This window comes from Haliotis rubra, unplaced genomic scaffold, assembly GCF_003918875.1.
Source record: "Haliotis rubra isolate DU_JTF1 unplaced genomic scaffold, ASM391887v1 Scf1120, whole genome shotgun sequence".
NCBI lineage: Eukaryota > Metazoa > Mollusca > Gastropoda > Lepetellida > Haliotidae > Haliotis > Haliotis rubra.
Window position 1 is genome coordinate 168,141 of NW_025765027.1, and position 21,760 is coordinate 189,900.

The window sequence follows — 21,760 nt, forward strand, 5'->3', positions numbered from 1 at the left end:
TCACGCCTTTGAATGGATGTCTTGACTTAAGACTTCTGCTACGGAGCCTGTTTCGTACAGAAGAGTTCTAACAATGCGCGTTCCTGTGGCTCTGAAGAATTCCATCTTCAAATCAGGGGCTGTGACAAATCGATTCCTCAGAGCTATAGTTCTCAGGAAGTTGTGTTCTCTGGGGGTGATTTTAGGGCGTCTTCCTCGACCGGTCCTCATTTTAATGCCCCTGTCTGACGGTAAAGGTTGATGACAAAAGGACGCTTTAGGACTTCCTGAAGAACCGGGCAACGCTATTCTGAGATTGTCTACCCTCTATCATTAAAAAAGGCCTGCCATTTCTGTACGCTTGTCAGGTACCGTCGAGGTGCCAATTTCACAAGAGATAGTGGGAAACGCTTACTGTCAGTCTTATAGGCTGGAAGGCACGTGTGGTGCATGGTGCACACGTGCATCATGTAAAGGTAATATGATGCTGACTGTCTTGTCAGCCGTAGGTGATTTCCGATCTGGGTTCGAATGCCATCAGCTTGCAACTTTTATGTAGCATTGTTTCAACTATAAATTCCACTTGGGGGTTCCCTTATTTCATGTGCCTAGTATATTTTTTTTTCGGCAACCAGAAACACGTTGTGTGTGGTTTATTGTATGTTTACACCCCATTCAGTAATATTCCAGCAAAAATTAGGGTGATTTGTAAATCAAGTGGTTGCCATCATGAGCGATGACCGAGCCAACCACAGAAATAGATGGGTTAGTAAGAAAGACAACAACGGGCCCAAAACCACCACACAATGGTAACATTTACTTCGTGAGTCTATGGAAGATACAGGGGCTCAAAATGAAAAAGTGAGTGTCAGGTATTTCCACCATTGGCAGCACCACATGCCATACAATGTCTTCTCAATGATCCAATGGGTCTTTGAATAGTGTCTTGGGGATACCATTCCACACCTGCGGACAGTGAATCTTAAAAATGGCGACGAACTATATGGCGATCTTGGTGAGGTGTCGTTACACGACGTTGAACAGACGTATTCGATCTCTGGTGGTTCCTGTCTGCCTTCGTCTGATCTGTAGTCTGAGGATAAATAATAATAATAAGTAATTTTCTACAGCGCACAGTGTCCAAACACCAAGTGATTGCTCGTGGCGCTTATCAGAATCTGATTCTTATTACCCCGGATAACCCAAGCTGCCTGTTAGGCGCTAGAAGGTTATAGTCACTAGACTTTAACCAACCGGGTCCCCATTTTCTGCTGGGTAAACAGAGGCAATTTGAACAAACTCACTTGCCTAAGGTGAGACAACATGCATCACATGTGCTTCGTTGTGGGGCAGGACTGAAGTCCTAGAAACTCTCAGGAGTCAGGTTGCCATCCAAGGATTGTCCGAGCTCGACGTTGCTTAACTTCATCTGATTTGTGACCTGAGCTCTGTGCACAGGACCATGGTTGATTGGTGGCGTTGATGGCGCTGCGCTGTAACTCTACCTGACTTGCCAAGTTGAAGCATGTCCAAGACACGTTCACATGTCTCCGCTGTCAATCGTTGCATCTCTTCTCTCAGTACCCTTTACGTCTTCAGCAACAAGTGATGCCAGGCTATGCAATATAACCGGTTTACCGGTATTTTCCGGTTCCGACCTGAAAACGACACGTATTGCGATACGCTGATCGAAAACCGGTATTTTGACTCGCATTCGGAAAAAATTCGTAACACTCGGAAATCTTCGGATATGTCCTTGTTTCATTTGTGCCAAGTATTATTCTCATTTTTATTTTATCATGATTAAAACTTGTTATTAAAGCTTAATCAAGCCTAGTGATTTTGTTGTGTATTTGCTCTATAAATCAAGAATTAACTTGATTATAAGTAGTTTTTTTGTTTAAAAATACTTCATGCAATATATTGCAATACATATCGCAATACATGCTTTTGCATCGCAATATATCGCGGGGCGGTGGGTTAGCCTAGTGGTTAAAGCGTTGGCTCGTCACGCCGAAGACCCGGGTTCGAATGGTTTCTGGTGTCCCCCGCCGTGATGTTGCTGGAATATTGCTAAAAGCGGCGTAAAACCAAACTCAGTCAGTCAGTCAAAATATAGCAATACAAAAATTCTCTGCAATACCCGTATTCTGCATATAAACAGTTTCCATGATGTTCAAGCAATTGGTTGCATTTTGGTGATGTCGCTTACAGAGGATTTATAGATAGGTTTTATTAGTGGTCCTTCATCATGTTTTGTCTAGAACGTCGTGTATACCTCTTTCGCTGATATATTTTCATATGGCATAAGCCCGAATAAAATAAATCCGTTTTACTATTGGTTGGTTTTCAATGCTGTTCAGTATATTATATACTTTTTTCAGATCGACATTACAGATTCTAATACGATATTTGCACAAGGTAAGTGGACCCTGTCTTAAGTACACTTGCAATCCGTGTATAGGACATGTGGGCGGTGGGTAGCCAAGTGGTTCAAGCGTTTTCTCCTCACGCCGAGGACCCGGGCTCTGTTCCACACATGGATACAATGTGTGAATCCAATTTTTGGTGCCCCTCGCCGTGATATTGCTGGAATATTGCTAAATGAGGCGTAAAACCAAACTCACTCGCGTAACTGATAATGTCAATTGTCAGTAAGAGCTATGCCTTGCGTGTCAATATAGAGCAAGGAACACTGGAGGGGCCAACAGTGAATCCCTACACACTAAACATGGTAGGCTGTACAATGCATATGACACTAATCATGGTAGGCTGTACAGTGGATATGACACTAATCATGGTAGGCTGTAGAATGGGTATGACACTAAACATGGTAGGCTGTACAATGGATATGACACTAAACATGGTAGGCTGTACAATGGATATGACACTAAACATGGTACGCTGTACAATGGATATGACACTAAACATGGTAGGCTGTACAATGGATATGACACTAAACATGGTACGCTGTACAATGGATATGACACTAAACATGGTATGCTTACAATGGATATGACACTGAACATCGCGTGCTGTACAATGGATATGTCACTAAACATGGTACGCTGTACAATAGATATGACACTAAACATGGTATGCTGTACAATGGATATGACATTAAACATGGTATGCTGTACAATGGATATGACACTGAACATCGCGTGCTGTACAATGGATATGACACTAAACATGGTATGCTGTACAATGGATATGACAAATGCGTACACGGTGGATTCTCTGATATGGTCTGTGCGATGGCAGAGTGGGTCAGATCGCTGTGTGCTGTGTGCCCAATTCTTAGAGTGTGGCTTCGATTCCTGAATGGAACGTAACTGAACTAGTAGGAGAATCTTTACTGATAAAGCTTCATCCCAAATGTAACATTTGACAACTTTCTAAAGACATTGTATATTCGTTATCATAATTGTATCCAATACTGACGCTCTCTCTCTCACTCACTCACTCCACAGCTGAATCTACGCCTCTCCTACTGACCAAGGCTGACCCCCGGGTCCAGGTTTTCCGGAACGGACAGTGGGGCTTCATCTGTGGGCATGGCTGGAACTCTAAAGACGCTAAGGTCATCTGCAGGATGCAAGGATACTGGTGAGACCGCTACCAAGTATGACACCCGTGAGCTTATACTGGTCGCAGCGGGCTCCTTAAAGGTTGAGGGGCGGTGGGGTAGCTCAGTGGATAAAGCGTTCACTCGTCACGCCGAAGACCCGGGTTTGATTCCCCACAGGGGTACAAGCCCATTTCTGGTGTCCCCGCCGTGATATTGCTGGTATATTGCTAAAAGTGGTGTAAAACTCATCTCACTCACTCACGCTTGAAGGTTGACGTGGTTAGTCGCGCGTCAGTGTAGCAAACAATTTAGAAAATGTTATGACTAGTTACATTGATGATTTATGCCTTTCAAGTTACGAAGCAACGTCATATGTGAATTTGTGTGGTCTAACGTAGCATTCAGCTATATTCCTTCAATATCACGACTGGGACACTACCAATAGGATTAATACATTGCGAAGTGTTGCAATTCTCTAAGTCAACTGACATGGTATTTGTGACACTAGGCATGGGACTGGTTCAGCTCGGATCATCCCATTGGCTGGCGGGGAGAAGTTCTGGCTCGACGACGTGGACTGCGCCGGCAACGAGACCGACATTATCGAGTGTAGCTTCCAAGGCTGGGGATACCGTCATGTCCAGCTGGGGGAGTGGCGGGAGTCAACTGTGAGGTGTCGGGTGAGTTTCGTGGCATAGATGGAGCGGATACCGTCATGTCCAGCTGTGGGGAGAGGCGGAAGTCAACTGTGAGGTGTCGGGTGAGTTTCGTGGCATAGATGGAGCGGATACCGTCATGTCCAGCTGTGGGAGCGGCGGAAGTCAACTGTGAGGTGTCGGGTGAGTTTCCTGGCATAGATGTAGCGGATACCGTCATGTCCAGCTGGCGGAGCGGCGGGAGTCAACGTGTGAGGTGTCGGGTGAGTTTCGTGGCATAGATGAAGCGGATACCGTCATGTCCCGCTGGGGGAGCGGAAGTCAACTGTGAGGTGTCGGGTGAGTTTCCTGGCATAGATGTAGCGGATACCGTCATGTCCAGCTGGTGGAGTGGCGGGAGTCAACTGTGAGGTGTCGGGTGAGTTTCCTGGCATAGATGGAGCGGATACCGTCATGTCCAGCTGGGGGGTGGCGGAAGTCAACTGTGAGGTGTCGGGTGTGTTTTCAGTGCTGTGAATAGCAATATTCCAGTAATATCAGGGCGGGGAACACCGGAAATGGGCTTCACACATTGTACCCAATGTGGGGAATCGAACCTGGGTTTACGGAGTGACGAGCGAAAGCTTTAACCACTAGGCTACCCCACGGCCCCCAGTTGCGGCATGTCTTGGTGGGGTATCAACTTTGTAGTGCCAGGGATGTTGAATGCAGGTGTATTACCGTCAAGATTCGGGTAAGATTCGAAGCCTGGAGGTATCGCCATGTTTTACAAAGATTAGCAAGTCCATGGTTCCTCCTTTCAGCACAGCCCAATGTCCGGCTGACCGATGGGTTCGGACCATGGGAAGGCCGTGTGGAGATCTATGAAAACAACATGTGGCAGCCCGTGTGTACAACAGGCTGGGACGACAAAGACGCTCAAGTCATCTGTAGAGAACTCGGCATCAGGTATCACACACCATCCTCCTTTGTCTAGGGAATTATAATAACACTTCATTACTTATATCGCTAACGTTGCATTTATTTTCTCTCCCCTGTGTAATTAATGTGATTGGACGGCTAGCATCGTGTTATGTATTTTAATGGTTTATTTACAGTTATCTTCTGGCATGTGGGGTTTTAAGATCAACAAACTAAGCAATAATCATAGTTGCTACCTTTGCTGCCTTACTTCCTAATCATACCAATTCCTCCAGGGAGACACGTACATCTCCGGATAACACAACTCGGGGACAAATTCATTTGCTTCTTGACTTTTACCAAACGCAAAATACTTCAACAAGCTTCCCCGGAACTGGTCAGGTCACATTTCCAAATAATCCATATGGAAATATATACACACGAGCATCAGTTAAACACCAGCTAAATCCAAGGGCTATTATTATAGTTATAACCCAAACAGGCGAGCAGTCTTGACTGTGTATTTAAAGCGCGTGCTTCGTATACAAAATATCAAAGGCAATATTTGAAAATCAGTGTCAGTGTCGTGATCAACCATTAACGCCATACGAGTCGACTACCGAGTTTTCATGCGACGATAGGATACTTTCTGTGTTGAAACAAAACGTTTCAATTTCGTTGAATCACACTCAACCAAAACCCCGCGTTTTTTGTGTCAAATGTGTTAAAAACGTCCGTTTCTTTAATATTAAAACGTCCCGTTTCTTTACGACTAGAAGTAAATATACGTACGCATCATATCGTGACTTCTACTTTGTGTTACGTATGTTATTTTGACCTAGCTGCATCTTTTCACCCATGCTATAAGTCAATTATTCAAACGTTCCTGTTCTTTACGATTAGACCTTACCATACCTATCGCTATATGTACCATATCGTGACTTGTGCACTGTGAAACGTACGGTATTTTGACATTTCTGCATCGTTTCAACCCCTCCAGCGTTTTTGTCAGTCAAATATTCTTGTTTTCTTTACGATTAGACGTAAATATGCGTATTGCAATACGTATCATACCGTGATACGTGCCGTATTTTGACCTTGCTGCATTGTTTCACCCCTACTATTAATGTAAGAGAATCCTAAGGTTAATTAATGGTGTTCCACAACCAGGTCCCAGGGTGGGCTTGCACACAATGATGCTAAGTACGGTCGCAGTGCCAACCCTCCCATCATCACCAGCACCACCTGCGTGGGGACTGAGACAGACATATCCATTTGTCCGGCCACGAGGGTCACTCCCGCGCAGACATCGTGTGACCAAGCGGGCGTCGAGTGTTATAGTGAGTACAATGTTGACCAGGCAGGCGTCGAGTGTAATGGTAAGTACAATGTGTTATAGTGAGTACAATGCTGACCCAGCAGGCGTCGAGTGTAATGGTAAGTACAATGTGTTATAGTGAGTACAATGCTGACCCAGCAGGCGTCGAGTGTAACGGTAAGTACAATGTGTTATAGTGAGTACAATGCTGACCCAGCAGGCGTCGAGTGTAATGGTAAGTACAATGTGTTATAGTGAGTACAATGCTGACCCAGCAGGCGTCGAGTGTAATGGTAAGTGTATTATAGTTAATGAGTACAATGTGTTATAGTGAGTGGCCACAATGCTGACCCAGCAGTCGTCGAGTGTAATGGTAAGTACAATGTGTTATAGTGAGTACAATGCTGACCCAGCAGGCGTCGAGTGTAATGGTAAGTACAATGTGTTATAGTGAGTACAATGCTGACCCAGCAGTCGTCGAGTGTAATGGTAAGTACAATGTGTTATAGTGAGTACAATGCTGACCCAGCAGGCGTCGAGTGTAATGGTAATACAATGTGTTATAATGAGTACAATGCTGACCCAGCAGGCGTTGAGTGTAATGTGTTATAGTAAGTTCAATGTGTTATAGTGAGTACAATGTGTTATAGTGAGTACAGTGTAATGTGTTATAGTGAGTTTAATGTGTTATAGTGAGTACAATGTGTTATAGTGAGTATAATGTGTTATAGTGAGTATAATGTCGATCCATCGGGCCTCGAGCGTTATAGTGAGTACAAAGTTGACCCATCGGGCCTTTAGTATAGTGATTACAATGTTGACCATTATGGCGTTGAGTAGACCATTACAGAGAGTACACAATTGATCAATATGGCGTCGGGTGTTATAGTGTGTATAATGTGTTACACTGAGTACAATAATGTTCAAGAGAGTGTTGAGCGTTATAGAGAATACAATGTTGACTATCAAGGCGTCGAGTGTTACAGTGAGTACAATGTTGACCAATAGGGCGTTGAGCGTTATAGTGACTACAATGTTGCCCAGTCGGACGTCGTGCGTTATTGTGGAGTACAAGTTTGACAAAGAGGGCGTCGAGTGTTATAGTGAGTACAATGTTGGCTATTCAGGCGTCGAGCGTTATAGTGAATACAATGTTGGCTATTGAGGCGTAGTGAATACAATGTTAGCCATTGAGGCGTCGAGCGTTATAGTGAATACAATTTTGACAAGCAGGCGTCGAGCGTTATAGTTAATACAATTTTGGCTATTCAGGTATCAAGTGTTATAGTGAATACAATGTTGGCCATTGAGGCGTCGAGCGTTATAGTGAGTACAATGTTGACCAGTCGGACGTCGTGCGTTATTTTGAGTACAAGTTTGCCAAAGAGGGCGTCGAGAATTCTAGTGAGTATGATGTTGACCATTTTGGCGTCGACTGCTATAGTGAGTACAATGTGTTATAGTGAGTATAATGCCGGCCATGCTGGCGTCGAGCGTTGTATAGTGAGTACAACGTTCACTGTTATGGCTTGGAGTGTTATAGTGAATACAATGCTGGCTATTCAGGCGTCGAGCGTTATAGTGAATACAATGTAGTCTATTCAGGCATCGAATGTTATAGTGAATACAATTTTGGCCATTGAGGCGTCGAGTGTTATAGTGAATATAATGTTGGCCAAGCAGTGGTCGAGTGTTATAGTAATTAAAAATATTGTCCAAGCGATGAGAGTGTTATAGTTAGTACTTTACTAAAAATAGGATTCTGTAAAAATCCCAAACCCCAAATTATTGTCTCAGTGTTCTATTATAACGGTTCAGTATTTATTCATGAAAGGGTATTCCAAACGTGATTCGTCGCCGTTTACATTACTTGAAGAACACAATGTCGTACAAAGTCCTAGAATATGGCGGGACAAACCGTGTCGTCTTACCGTCACTGGAAACACTGTAAGTTTTTGACAAAGAGGGCGTCGAGAGTTTTAGTGAGCATGATGTTGACCAGTTTGGCGTCGACTGCTATAGTGAGTACAATGTGTTATAGTGAGTATAATGTCGGCCATGCTGGCGTCGAGCGTTATATAGTGAGTACAACGTTCACTATTATGGCTTGGAGCGTTATAGTGAATACATTTTGGCCATTGAGGCGTCGAATGTTATAGTGAATATAATGTTGGCCAAGCAGGCGTCGAGAGTTATAGTGAATACAAAGTTGGCCAAGCAGGTGTCGAGTGTTATAGTGAATACAATGTTAGCTATTCAGGCATCGAGCGTTATAGTGAATACAATGTTCGTCATTGAGGCGTCGAGTGTTATAGTGAATACAATGTTGGCGAAGCAGGCGTCGAGCGTTATATTGAATATAATGTTGGCTATTCATGCATCGAGTGTTATAGTGAATACAATGTTTGCCATTGAGGCGTCGAGCCTTATAGTGAATACAATGTTGACCATTATGGTGTCAGTGTTATAGTAATTAAAAATATTGTCCAAGCGTTGAGAATGTTATAGTTAGTACTTTACTAAAATAGGATTCTGTAAAAATCACAAATCCCAAATTATTGTCTCAGTGTTCTATTATAACGGTTCAGTATTTATTCATGAAAGAGTATTCCAAACGTGATTCGTCGCCGTTTACATTACTTGAAGAACACAATGTCGTACAAAGTCCTAGTATATGGCGGGACAAATCGTGTCGTCTTACCTTCACTGGAAACGCTGTAAATCTTGTGAAGTTAATACAACGAATGGTGTGCCCCCACCTTACATTCCCAGCCTGATACAGCCCTTTGTTACAGATTGTGGAAACCAGTACTCCAGTGAGGCGGGCACCCTGCAGTCTGACAACTACCCCCAGCCTTACCCTCGGAACGTCCACTGCCTCTATATCATCCGTCCCACCAACACAGGCCAGCTGTACAAGTTGGAGTTCTCGGACTTCAAGACCGAGTCATGCTGTGATATTGTACATGTAGGTACCATACTGTCTTCAAGACAGAGCCCTGTTGTGACATCGTACATGTAGGTACCACACTGACTTCAAGACAGGGTTCTGCTGTGACATTGTACATGTAGGTACCAAACTGACTTCAAGACAGAGTTCTGCTGTGACATCGTACATATATGTACCACTGACGTCATGACATTTTGCATGTAAATGTGTTAATTTGGTCATCATGGGATCATTCTATACTGTTTGCTAGGTCGCCACACTCAACAGTTCCTCCAGCATCCCCGTAGGTGGCTCCACCTATAGTGGCAGCAGCAAGCCCCCCATCCTCTCGGCAAGGCCTTTGTCGTCAGCTTCGACACCGACGGTTCCAACAACATGGGCGGTTTCCAAGCCACGTGGAGCCGTGAGTACTTTTACGTACAAATTAGACATACCGAGGGGAAGTAGAAAACTTTCGTTATTTGTTTTAGGTCTGGATCAGATTGTTCTGTGATTGGTGTAATGAAACTGGGATAAAACTGGGGTCGTGAGGTAGCGATTCCCCACACAGATACAATGCGTGAAGCCCATTTCTGGTGTACCCTGCCGTGATAATGCTGGAATGCTGCTTAACGCGGCGAAAAACTACACGCACGCACGCACGCACGCACTCACTCACTCACTCACTCACTCAAATTTACAGCTAACCAGACCCATGGTCTGGTAAAAACTTGAGATAACTTGTTCCATACATCTGAGTAAATTTACCGTATCTCAAAATCTATTTTTCAAACTGAACGTTACATTTTGACTTGGCAATTACTGTTTGAACATTGAAGTATCGTATCACAAGCTCAAAGCACTGCGTTGACATCACTGTAACTAAAGATTGAGTTCATATTTTCTTGGACTGTCTGTTCTGAATAAACCCATTTCAAAAGTTATCAGCCCTAATATCTGGCTGGGTTTTTTGGCTCATTTCAGACATTGCCAATGTCCTTAAACTGATAGTATACATTCCCATCTGACTGGTTTATTTATTACACGTACAAATAATTAAACAACTCGAATAAACGAGCATATATACATCACTATAAAGTGCCTTATGACACAGACCCATGAAGAACAGGGTTGGAACTGATTTTCAGTAACCCATGCGTGCAAGAGGCGACTAACGGGATCGGGTGGTCAGACTCTCTGACTTGGTCTACGCATGCCGTAATTTCCAAATTGCGTAGATCGAAGCTGATGCTCTTGATCACTGGATTGTGTGGTCAAGACTCGATTATATACAAACTGTTTGGAATATTGCTTAGTGGGGCGTTAAAAAACCAACCAACCACCCCTAGGGCACGACGCATAATTATCTTTACAAGCATCAACACCCAGTATAACCTTCCGTTAACTCTATGTACACCTGCATGAGACATAATGTCAGGTATGAAATGCCTGTTAACCGTAATTATACAATTTGTACTGTACACTATATACTGGCTGTTTACACTATGCAAACGTATGTTGGTGGCACTGTCAAGGTTACTTTGTCCATCTACAGCGGCGTTGGTGCAGGATGTCGTCAACATGTCGTGTGACGCGGGGACTTTCAATATCCAGATTGACCTCACCTTCCTGAAGCGACTCTACCCAGCTTCCTCAGAGAGAACCATCGCTCTGGCTGATTCCTCCTGTACCGGCACCATCATCAACGACAACATCGTCATAAAAACAGACGCCGATTCCTGCGGGACAATTGTCAAGGTAGGTGTGTGGCGACATAACCCCAAGTGACGTCATCCTTTTGTTTTCACAGTGTCTTGTTTTCGTAGAATAACCCCTTAGCAGGGACGTAAACAGAATATACTTCATGAAAAATATGTTACGTCCACTGCTCAAGGTTGGGAAATGTTGATGATTAAAGAGCCATTAAATACTGTTTTAGATTGTTCTTTAAGTTTTTCAGTGGGCCATAAACTACCCCGTTTGAGGGTTTTATATCCATGTCTCTTTTTCATTCTTAACCAAACAATTGTGTGTTGCTCTGAAAGTTAAATAAGAAAGAAACAAAAACAAAAACAAAACAAAAACAATTACATTCAATCAATCTTGTAGTAAACACCAACGATTATAGTTGAAAGATCATTGACTTATGTACGTGCGTGCGTGAGTGCGTGTGTGTGTGCGTGCGTGTGTATGCCGCTCGGGCGATGAAAATGAAGTGTAAGAGGGACAAAGAAAGACGACCTGATGCACAGTGAGTGAGACAATCAGAATTGGAAGGGACGGTAGAACAAGAGTAATGGGATGAGGCTTCTTGTTCCCTCGTCACGTCGAAGATCCGAGTTTGACTCCCTCTCATACGTTGCTATAAACAATATCCCAGACATATCCCGGCGGCGAACACCAGGAAAACACTTCACGTGTTGCATCGCGTGGTTAAAGGAACCAGGGCATTCGGCGTCATGAGCGAATAGTAATAGTAATAGTAATAGTAATAGTGATAATCTGCTTATGTGGCGCTCATATGCAGGCGCATTGCCTGCTCACGACGCTACGTACATGACTATCTCCGGTCATAGGACACTCTCCGATACCTTTTCAACTCCCTGAGGACCATACAGCCATGCTGCCTGTTAGGCGCAATGAACTACACACTCACATTGCTAGCCCATCCTCACGGGTACCCATTTTTCAGCTGGGTGAACTGAGACAATGTGGATCTAAGTATCTTGTCCAAGGATACTACGCAAATGTGCCCATATCGGGACCCGAACCTAGGTGCCTCCACCGGGGATCGAACCCGGGCCTTCAGCGTGATAGGGAGACGCCTTACCACTGCACTATTGCGCTCCACGATACTTTACCCAGTACCCCACCATACCACCCCTTTAATATCCAAATTACTGTAGCTAAGTGTTGTATCTTTAACAGACAGAGACAGACAGACACGTCTACACCAACTTCCTCGTGGACAGAATATTCGCAACCGAGTCAAACAACATCGTCAGAGGTGAGAGATGGAAGATTCCTATCACGTGCTCCGTGCCTCGTTCTGAATCCTTCTCCATCCACTACCATCCATAGCCGGATGTAGGCACGCGAAGACGATCCGAAGTGGAACGCATGAGCAGGGAAGTCAAAGGTCATATCCGGGTACAGCAGAATTTCCCCACAAGCATCAGTGTTTTCGAAGACCAGGCGATGACTATCAGACAGTTCACAGCTCCACAGAAGAGACTCGGGGAGGATCTCTTTTTCAGGTAAACACGGGGCAATAAAACGCCGAGATTATTGTCAGTGTATGAAATAAGCCAAAAACCCAGTCAGACATCAGGGCTAGTAACTTCAAAATGTTACCAGCCCAAATTGAATTGAACCAGGCCAGACAATCCAAAGAAAAAAGCTAATTGTTTTGTTACAATGAATAATTCAATGAACCGGAGACATGTATTTACTGCCTTAGCAGTCTTTTTCAGAGAAATCCGACTCCGCGCGTCGATAGGTGTCGCTGTTTTAGTGATAATATGTCAACGCAGTGCTTTGAGCTTGCGATACGATAGTTCAATATATAAGCAGTAATTGTCAAGTCTAAATGTAACGCTCAATTTGAAAAGTAGACTTTACAATATGGTGAATTTACTCAGATGTATTTAACATGTTATCTAAAAAATGTTGCCAGACCATCAGGCTGGTTTGTTGTAAATTTAGACTGTCCGTCAGAAATCTAGCCCGATCCGAACGGTCGGACGGGCCTTGTTTCATACACTGTATTTGTGTTTGGTTTTATCATAATATATACTGCTTAGGTTATACACTTTCTCTATTGACGTCGGGGCGATGGGCTAGCCTAATGGTTAAGTCGTTCGCTCGTTACGCAGTCACCCAGAGGTATGCTTCTGACTGACTGACTGACTGAGTAGGGTTTTACTCCACTTTTAGCAATTTTCCCGCAATATCACGGCGGGGGACACCAGAAATTGGCTTCACACATTGTACCCATGTGGGGAATAGAACCCGGGTCTTCGGCGTGACGAGCCAACGTTTAAACCACTAGGTTACCCTAGCGCCCCGATATGCTGCTTGGTCTTTGAGGAAACGATGACATGTAACAACCACTTCAGCGGACACGGTAAGGTGGCCTAGTGTTCCGGGCGTCCACTCGTCGCGCCGAAGTCCCGGGTTCGGTTCCTCACATGGTATAATGTGTGAAGATAATTTCTGCCATGCTATCGTATCCCAATTGCGTAGATCACTGGATTGTCTGGTCCAGACGGTGCAAAGCTAAACTCACTCACTCTCTCTATAGAGTACATGATATATGGCCAGTTTATTCGGTGGTATTCACGATACAGTGATTTCTCCGATGATGTGTTCACAATGTCGTGCAGGCACTGACATCATAAGGTGATGTGTTTGTCATGTTATTGTGTAACACATGTTATATGAACGATTGCACCTACTTAGTTCAGTTCACGGTGTATGCTTCGACGGCTGAGTGGGCTTAATCGCTGTGCCTGCCTCTAAGGTTCCAATCGGACTTGAATCTGTACTTTACTGAGAGCTGTATTATATTTCACCTCTTTCTAAATGGCAGTTTGTATTCATGCCACAGTACAACCACTGTCATGATAACCTGCAACATCTGTCCTGCCAAAGTGCAGCCATTGCCATGGTAACCTCTTGTTGTGTGTGTCATGTCTAAATACAAACACTGTCATGACAGCCTGATGTGTGTGCCATGTCAAAATACAACCACTGTGATGGTAACCCGATGTGTGTTTTATGTCAGAATACAACCATTATGATGATAACCTCATGCGTGTGTCATGTCAGAATACAACCACTGTCATGATAACCATATGCGTGTCATGTCAGAATACAACCATTGCCCATTGTCATGTTAACCTCATGCGTGTCATGTCAGAATACAACCATTGTCCATTGTCATGTTAACCCGATGCGTGTCATGTCAGAATACAACCATTGTCCATTGTCATGATAACCTGATGCGTGTCATGTCAGAATACAACCATTATAATGATAACCTGATGCGTGTCATGTCAGAATACAACACTGCCATGATAACCATATGCGTGTCATGTCAGAATACAACCTCTTTCATGATAACCTGATGTGTCTCATGTCAGAATACAACCACTGTCATGATAACCTTATGCGTGTCATGTCAGAATACAACCACTGTCATGGTAACCTGATGTGTGTGTCATGTCAGAGTACAACCACTGTCATGATAACCTGATGTGTCTGTCATGTCAGAATACAACCATTGTCCATTGTCATGATAACCTGATGCGTGTCATGTCAGAATACCACCATCATGATAACCTGATGCGTGTCATGTCAGAATACAAACCTCATGATGCTGAACCTTTATGTCATGTCAGAATACAACCATTATCATGATAACCTGATGCGTGTCATGTCAGAATACAACCATTCTATTGTCATGATAACCTGATGCGTGTCATGTCAGAATACAACCACTGTCATGATAACCTGATGTGTGTCATGTCAGAATACAATTCACTGTCATGATAACCTGATGCGTGTCATGTCAGAATACAACCACTGTCATGATAACCTGATATGCGTGTCATGTCAGAATACAACCACTGTCATGATAACCTGATATGCGTGTCATGTCAGAATACAACCACTGTCATGATAACCTGATATGTGTGTCATGTCAGAATACAACCACTGTCATGATAACCTGATATCTGTGTCATGTCAGAATACAACCACTGTCATGATAACCTGATATCGTGTGTCATGTCAGAATACAACCACTGTCATGATAACCTGATGTGTGTGTCATGTCAGAATACAACCACTGTCATGATAACCTGATACCCGTGTCATGTCAGAATACAACCACTGTGATGATAACCTGATGCTGTGCCATGTCAGATATTTGTTTTATTTTGCCAGGGTACAGCTGGATCAGGCTGACTCGGACTTGAAGCTGGTGGTGACGTCATGCTTTGCTCTACCGACATATCTTGAGACAACAGGCAGCACTAAGTACATCCTCGCTCAGGAAGGGTTAGTATCATTGTAGCCGTCAATTTGTATGATTGAAATTATGAATTAACAGAGGAAAGTATTTTTATGAACGTGTATTAATGTACCGCTGTACAACTGAAGCGGTATATGATATATTGGGGAATTGTGTTATTGCTGTATAATAGTTGAACATATGTATTATTGTAGCTGTGTATATTGAGAGTGTTGGTGTATTATTTGTAGGGGCGTATTTTTGCAGAAGTGTGTCGTTTTAACATTGTTGCAGTGCATTAATGTATTATTGTAGCAGTATTTTGTTAGATACATTGTGTAGTATTGCAGTTGTATATCATTGCAGAGATACAGAATTGCAGTAGCAGTATTTTGTTTCAGAGATACATTATAGTAGCAGTAGCAGTATATTTGTTTATTTTGTTACAGAGATACATTATTGTAGCAGTATTTTGTTACAGAGATACATTATTGTAGCAGTAATTTCTTACAGAGATACATTATTGTAGCAGTATTTTGTTTCAGAGATATATTATTGTAGCAGTATTTTGTTACAGAGGTACATTATTGCAGCTGTATTTTGTTACAGAGGTACATTATTGTAGCAGTATTTTATTGCAGAGATACATTATTGTACAAAGCAGTATTTTGTTACAGAGATGCATTAGTGTAGCAGTATTCTGTTTCAGAGATACATTATAATGGCAGTTCATTTTGGCAGAATCACATTATTGTAACAGTTTATAAATGCATCCCTTTATCGATGATGCCGTATGTTCCAGCTGCGCAGTAGACAGTGGTACCCACATCCTCAGGACAACCAATCACCACACAGACTTTCAGATGAAGGTGTTCAAATTCGCTGGGAACTACAACACAGTGTACATCACATGTGACGTCAGAGTCTGTCCAGTCACGGATAACTCTCCCTCCTGCCAACAGACCTGCACATCGCCCCGGGAAGAGAAGCAGTGAAAGAAACACAGGGACAAACAGAGTTAGGTTTGGTCCTGTCATAGTAGAGGACCTACCTGTCAGCTGAGCCTGTTGTCAACGTGTGTAGTGGCTACAGGCCCACGTGCCTTTGCGAGGATTAAAGATATAAAAAATATATTTTGAGATGACCCCCGACTCGAAATGCTCCACAGTACAATAAATCATGATTGTATTGTACTGTGAGGCATTTCGTGTCTGGGGTAATCATGATTTATTGCACTGTGAAGCATTTCAAGTCGGGGTTCATATAAAAAAAACGTTGTTTTTGTTTTTTTTAATCTTTAATCCTTCCAAAGACACGAGGGTGTCGCCCATTAAACAAGGGATTGCGTACACAACGTTTGCTAATAAACAGATCTAGTATTGAGTATGCCTGAAATCTTCCATTTTATACCTTTTTGCACATCATTTACTAATGTTATTGTCTGCCGTGAAGTCGGAATGTTGTGATAGCTTGGGATTGTGGCCAACTCCATACAGATAAGGTAAGATAATATTTTATTTGAGTGTCACATGATATACATTACTAAAAAAAGTGTCACACAGAAAAAACGGTTAAAAAGTATACCATCCGGCCATAAGGCTTACGAGACACTATCAGAGATAGATATCATAAATAATATCGCAAATAACGATAAAACACATGTAAGCCTATGCAGCACTGAGGTGCTGTGCATGCTCTAACTCTATGACAGTAGTGTACAGGGTCACCCTGGCGCCTTTTTCAAGATGGCGGCACATCCGGTCCCCATGGGCGCCGCCATCTTGGATCAAGATGGCGACGCCCACGGGGACCGGATGTACCACCATCAGGGGGAGATCACTCGGGTTCCGGTTCCGGTGGTTCCGGTTCCGGTGGACGCGCACGCATGGCGATGACGTCACGTCCGGTTCCGGTGGATGCGCGCGCATGACGATGACGTCATCTCCGGGCCAAGATGGCGGACGCGTTTCAAGAGGGCGGCCCCATCCGGTGGGATCGCGTGAGATCTCGCGGGATCGCGTGGAGTCTCGCGGGATCTCGCGAGCGTAGACGCCTTTCAAGATGGCGGAACGGGCGAGCGGCGGACGGGACGGGACGGGACGGAGAGGGAAGGAGAGAGGGAGGGAGAGAGGGAGAGAGAGGGTGAGGCGGACACGATGGTGTGGCTAGACAAGTGTGCGTGTGTGTGTGTGGTTAAAAAACATTGCATGGAGCATTCTTTCGAGCCAGGTGGGTGGCCCTGAAAAGGGCCGTTGGTGTGGATGGGTGAGAGATCACCGAGGCATCTAGGGTGGTGATGGTGGTGCACTGGAGGCCGTGCTGCTGGAATCGTCCATGGGTTCGACAAACTCTAAGATGCGTTGAAGTAGAGAGTACATGGTGTCTATGCGATCTTGAACGAGGAGAACCTTGTCATGGAGTAGAGCCAGTAAATGATGGCTTTCAAGTTTACTCACTTTCTTTGGTGGTTCCCTTGGCTGGTAGGTGGGAGGAGCCGGTCGTTTCTGGCCCTTGTTAGAGCAGTACATACTCTTATGGTCCTCTTCACCACAGTGACGGCAGGGATGTGGACAGGCGTAACTGAGATGACCTTCGTTTCTTCCACAGTTGTAGCAGGTGTTGTTATCGTGCTTGTTGTTGTTGTCCTTGGTCTTCTTGGGACATACGTAATAGCGATGACCTTGATCACCACACTCGGTACAGGTCACCTTGGGACAGTGTAGATAACTGTGGTCATCTGTTTCGCACAGGCGGCAACGGAAGGAGGCGGAGGCGGAGGCGGGAGACGTCTGCATGCTTCCAGTTTCAGTGAACAACTGATGAGGAGAGCTGGAAAACCTCGAGTTTATATAGCTGGGTTGATGACGTCACTTTGACGCCTCTGGTTCGCACCGGTTGCATCCGGTTCGTACCACTCTCCTCCTGACTCAACAAGTTAGTGTGACGTCATGGAGTATGACATCATTCCTATAAATAACACATGAGCTCATGTGTTATTTATAGGAATGATGTCATAGGGTGACGTGGCCTATATAAACCAGGCTCAGCGTGGGTCTTGCCAGTTCTCACCATGCCGTCACCACGAATGAGCGGCAGAGAAGGAAGAAGAACTTGAAAGAGGAGCCTGCCGTACCAGTTGGGCGGACAGCCCAAAAAACAGCCAAGAAATTCGGACTGATACTCAAAGCTACCACCTGACGTTCAATCCTGTTTGGCTGCAGCGTCAACCTGAAGACCTTCCTGTAGGTGCTCAGAGAACAGTTTGATGCGTGTTAGCAGATTTGAGAGGCGATGTGGGCGGACGGGATGGTGATGCGATGGGACTGGCCCTGGAACACCCGCCCTGGATTCAGACATCTCCATCACGTTTTGGCGGATGGGTGACCTCAGGGGGAACACATCATGGCGAAGTGGAAAAAGTACAACAAAGCAACCCGCGACTTACATATCGATGACACCATGGACATTTTCTTACTGCATGTAGAGGATCCTGATCAGTATCGGTGAGGGGACACGGACGGCCCAGAGCACCTTATTGGCTTAAACGCCTTCCTAGAAAAGAAACAATGCATCGTTCAAATCAAGAATGAGGATCAGCTCTGCTTTGCCCGTGCCCTGGTCGTGGCCAGTCACCACGCACACCAACCCGATCCTGTGACCAAAGAATGGACCAAGCAATGGAAATACCTGTGTGACCATCGTAAACCAGCGCAACTGAAGGCTGCCAAGGCCTTGTTTCGGCAACTCAAGATCCCCGAAGGTCCTTGTACAGGGCGTGCCACGTGGGAGTTGTTCAGTCAACGTTTGGCCCCTTACTATCAGCTCAAAGTCTACTCCCAAGAGGTGATGAATCGACTCCTGTACAAGAGTGAAGTGGCTCAACCCACCAAGATCCTTCACCTGTATCATCACCATCAGCATTATGATGTCATTACCTCCATGCCTGCTTTTACAGGCCGTGTCTACTACTGTGAAACGTGTGACCAAGGATACAACACTACTGAAGATCATCGCTGCACCCGAGAATTTCGATGTTACTGGTGTCAATGTCTTGGATACTGTGGCGACGTGGTCAGGGGAGGGCTCTCCTGTCTCCAATGTGGCGGGTGGTTCCGAAACCCAACCTGCTTTGAACGCCATCGGACGGCCTCCGCCAAGCATCCCAGCACCTGCTCCACCATCCACACGTGTCATCGATGTCTGGCCAAAGTCAACGTGAGAAAAATCCAGGGCATGGCCAACCACCAGTGTGGCACGAATGGGGACTGCAAGATTTGCAAAGAACCCTTGAAACCCAACCACCAGTGCTACATGTCCGTCATCGAACCACCGAAACTAAATGAAGACGGTGAAAAAATGGATGAAGACAAAGAACGACAACAGCGTCAGTTCATCTTCTATGACTTTGAATGTACTCAAGATCAAGGAACTCATGTTCCCAACTTGTGCGTGGTACATCTGGGATGTGGAAAATGTATTTCCGAGGCCTCGGATCAGTTGTGTGACAAGTGTCCCTGGCGTAAAGAAGGAGAAGGGCCGAGTCGCATCAAAGTGTTTCGAGGATCGACGACCTTGAAGGACATGGGCGACTGGCTGATGTCCCTGGTGGAAAAGAAAGAGAAGCAGAAGAAGAAACGTAAGGCATCCCAGCAGCAGTCGTCAGGCCGTGCCTCCAAACAACCCAAACTGGTATCACCAGAATCCGATGATGATGATGATGTAGAACAACAAGATGACGACAAAGAACAAGACGGCGAAGACGACATTTCTCCTACCCTCGATGATGACGACGTCTTGGTCATTGCTCACAACTACCGAGGGTATGATGGACACTTGCTCCAACAGTACTTTCATCAACATCTCGTGAAAGCACCCCAGGTCACACTACGTGGGAATCACATCTTGCAGATGACCGTGGGACGTCTTGTTTTCAAGGATTCACTCAACTTCCTCACGATGGCTCTGAAGCAGTTTCCGAAAACGTTTGCCTTGACGGAACTCAAGAAAGGCTACTTCCCTCACTTCTTCAACACCGAAGCTCACCAAGGCTATGTGGGTCCTTATCCTCCCGTGTCTACTTACGATCCTGACAGCATGTTTCCTGCCGAACGTAAAGCTTTCTTGGCCTGGTACGATGCACGGGTGGCTGAAGGGACTGTCTTTGATCTGGATGAAGAATTGTTAACTTACTGTCAGAGTGATGTGGACATTTTGCGTCGAGGTTGTGCTGCATTCCGCAACATATTCATCCAGCAGAACAACGTGGACCCTTTCTATGAAGCGGTGACTCTACCCATGGCTTGCATGCTCACCTTCCGAAAACAGTTTTTGGAACCCCGCACCATCGCCATCCTACCTACTCAAGGTTATAAGCCCCCAAGCGTCGCTACTCGGCTTCAGTGTCTCCACTGGCTCAACTGGGTCATGCATCAACACCCTGGGGTTCACATCCAACATGCTTCCGGAATGGTGGAGAAGTAGGCTTTGACTGTGCTGGCGGAAGTCGTTACATGGCAGATGGCTACTGGCGCCAAGACCGCTTACCGTGTATGAATACTTGGGCTGTTTCTGGCATGGATGTACTAAGCTGTTACAAGGCGGACCCGATGTGAACGCCATACTAGCTTGGTACCACCCCTTGGGAACGATACCATCATACCATGTGTAACCCACTGGGTGTGTTCACGCCAACATCCGACATCGACCAAGTGGTGAGCCTCTGGGAATGCGATTTTCTGAAACAACAGAAAGACAAGCAGTGATCTGAGAGCCTTCCTGACTACCCTGCAAGGACCTCATGCCTACATGCCTGATCCATTGAATCCTAGAGATGCTTTCTTTGGAGGTCATTACCAACGCCACCAAACTGTACTACGAAGCCAAAGAAGATGAAGAAATCAAATATGTGGACGTTTGCTCGCTGTACCTCTTTACATCTGCAAGTATGGTACTTTTCCGTGGGACATCCCGAGATCAAAGATCATCCTCCCGTGTCTGACTTGTTTGAGCTCCGCGGCCTGATCCAGTGCCGAGTCTTGCCACCCACCGACCTCTATCATCCTGTTCTTCCTTACAGAGTGTCAAGGCAAACTGCTCTTTCCGGCTGTGCCGCGTGTGCTGAAGAGCAGTTGGATGCTCCCTGCCCCACGGGGATGAAGACGGGCATGGATCGGTACCCTCGTCAGCAAGGAGCTTCAGTTTGCTGTTGAAAAGTGTGGCTATCGGGTGCTTCGCATCTTTGAGGCTTAGCACTTTGACACGCTCGCCACCCTCGACCCTGACACTCAAGAGGGAGGACTGTTTGCCAAGTATGTCAACAATTTCTTCAAAATCAAGCAAGAGGCCAGTGGCTACCGAAGGCTGCCCAGACCCAAACGCCTACATCCATTCC

The 21,760-nt window shown here is 45.1% G+C and overlaps 1 protein-coding gene across 1 annotated transcript; it reads left to right on the top strand.

Annotated features, from left to right (window-relative positions):
• The first annotated feature begins 967 nt into the window (after positions 1 to 967).
• LOC124290106 (deleted in malignant brain tumors 1 protein-like) lies at positions 968 to 16,309 on the top strand. Its single transcript, XM_046726799.1, has 13 exons — positions 968 to 994; positions 2,364 to 2,400; positions 3,453 to 3,588; positions 4,059 to 4,230; positions 4,570 to 4,624; positions 5,010 to 5,154; positions 6,277 to 6,446; positions 9,220 to 9,392; positions 9,625 to 9,777; positions 10,909 to 11,111; positions 12,282 to 12,610; positions 15,303 to 15,416; positions 16,172 to 16,309. The coding sequence occupies exons 1-10, from the start codon at positions 968 to 970 to the stop codon at positions 10,984 to 10,986; spliced, it is 1,146 nt and encodes a 381-aa protein (XP_046582755.1). The 3' UTR covers positions 10,987 to 11,111; positions 12,282 to 12,610; positions 15,303 to 15,416; positions 16,172 to 16,309.
• Positions 16,310 to 21,760: the final 5,451 nt, after the last annotated feature.

Excerpts from the sequence above, each read along its gene's own strand:
- LOC124290106 (XM_046726799.1), top strand. The coding sequence starts at position 968 with ATGGCGACGAACTATATGGCGATCTTG. Across the intron at positions 5,155-6,276 it reads TGTAGAGAACTCGGCATCAG|GTCCCAGGGTGGGCTTGCAC; the intron begins GTATCACACACC and ends TTCCACAACCAG. Across the intron at positions 9,778-10,908 it reads TTTCCAAGCCACGTGGAGCC|CGGCGTTGGTGCAGGATGTC; the intron begins GTGAGTACTTTT and ends GTCCATCTACAG.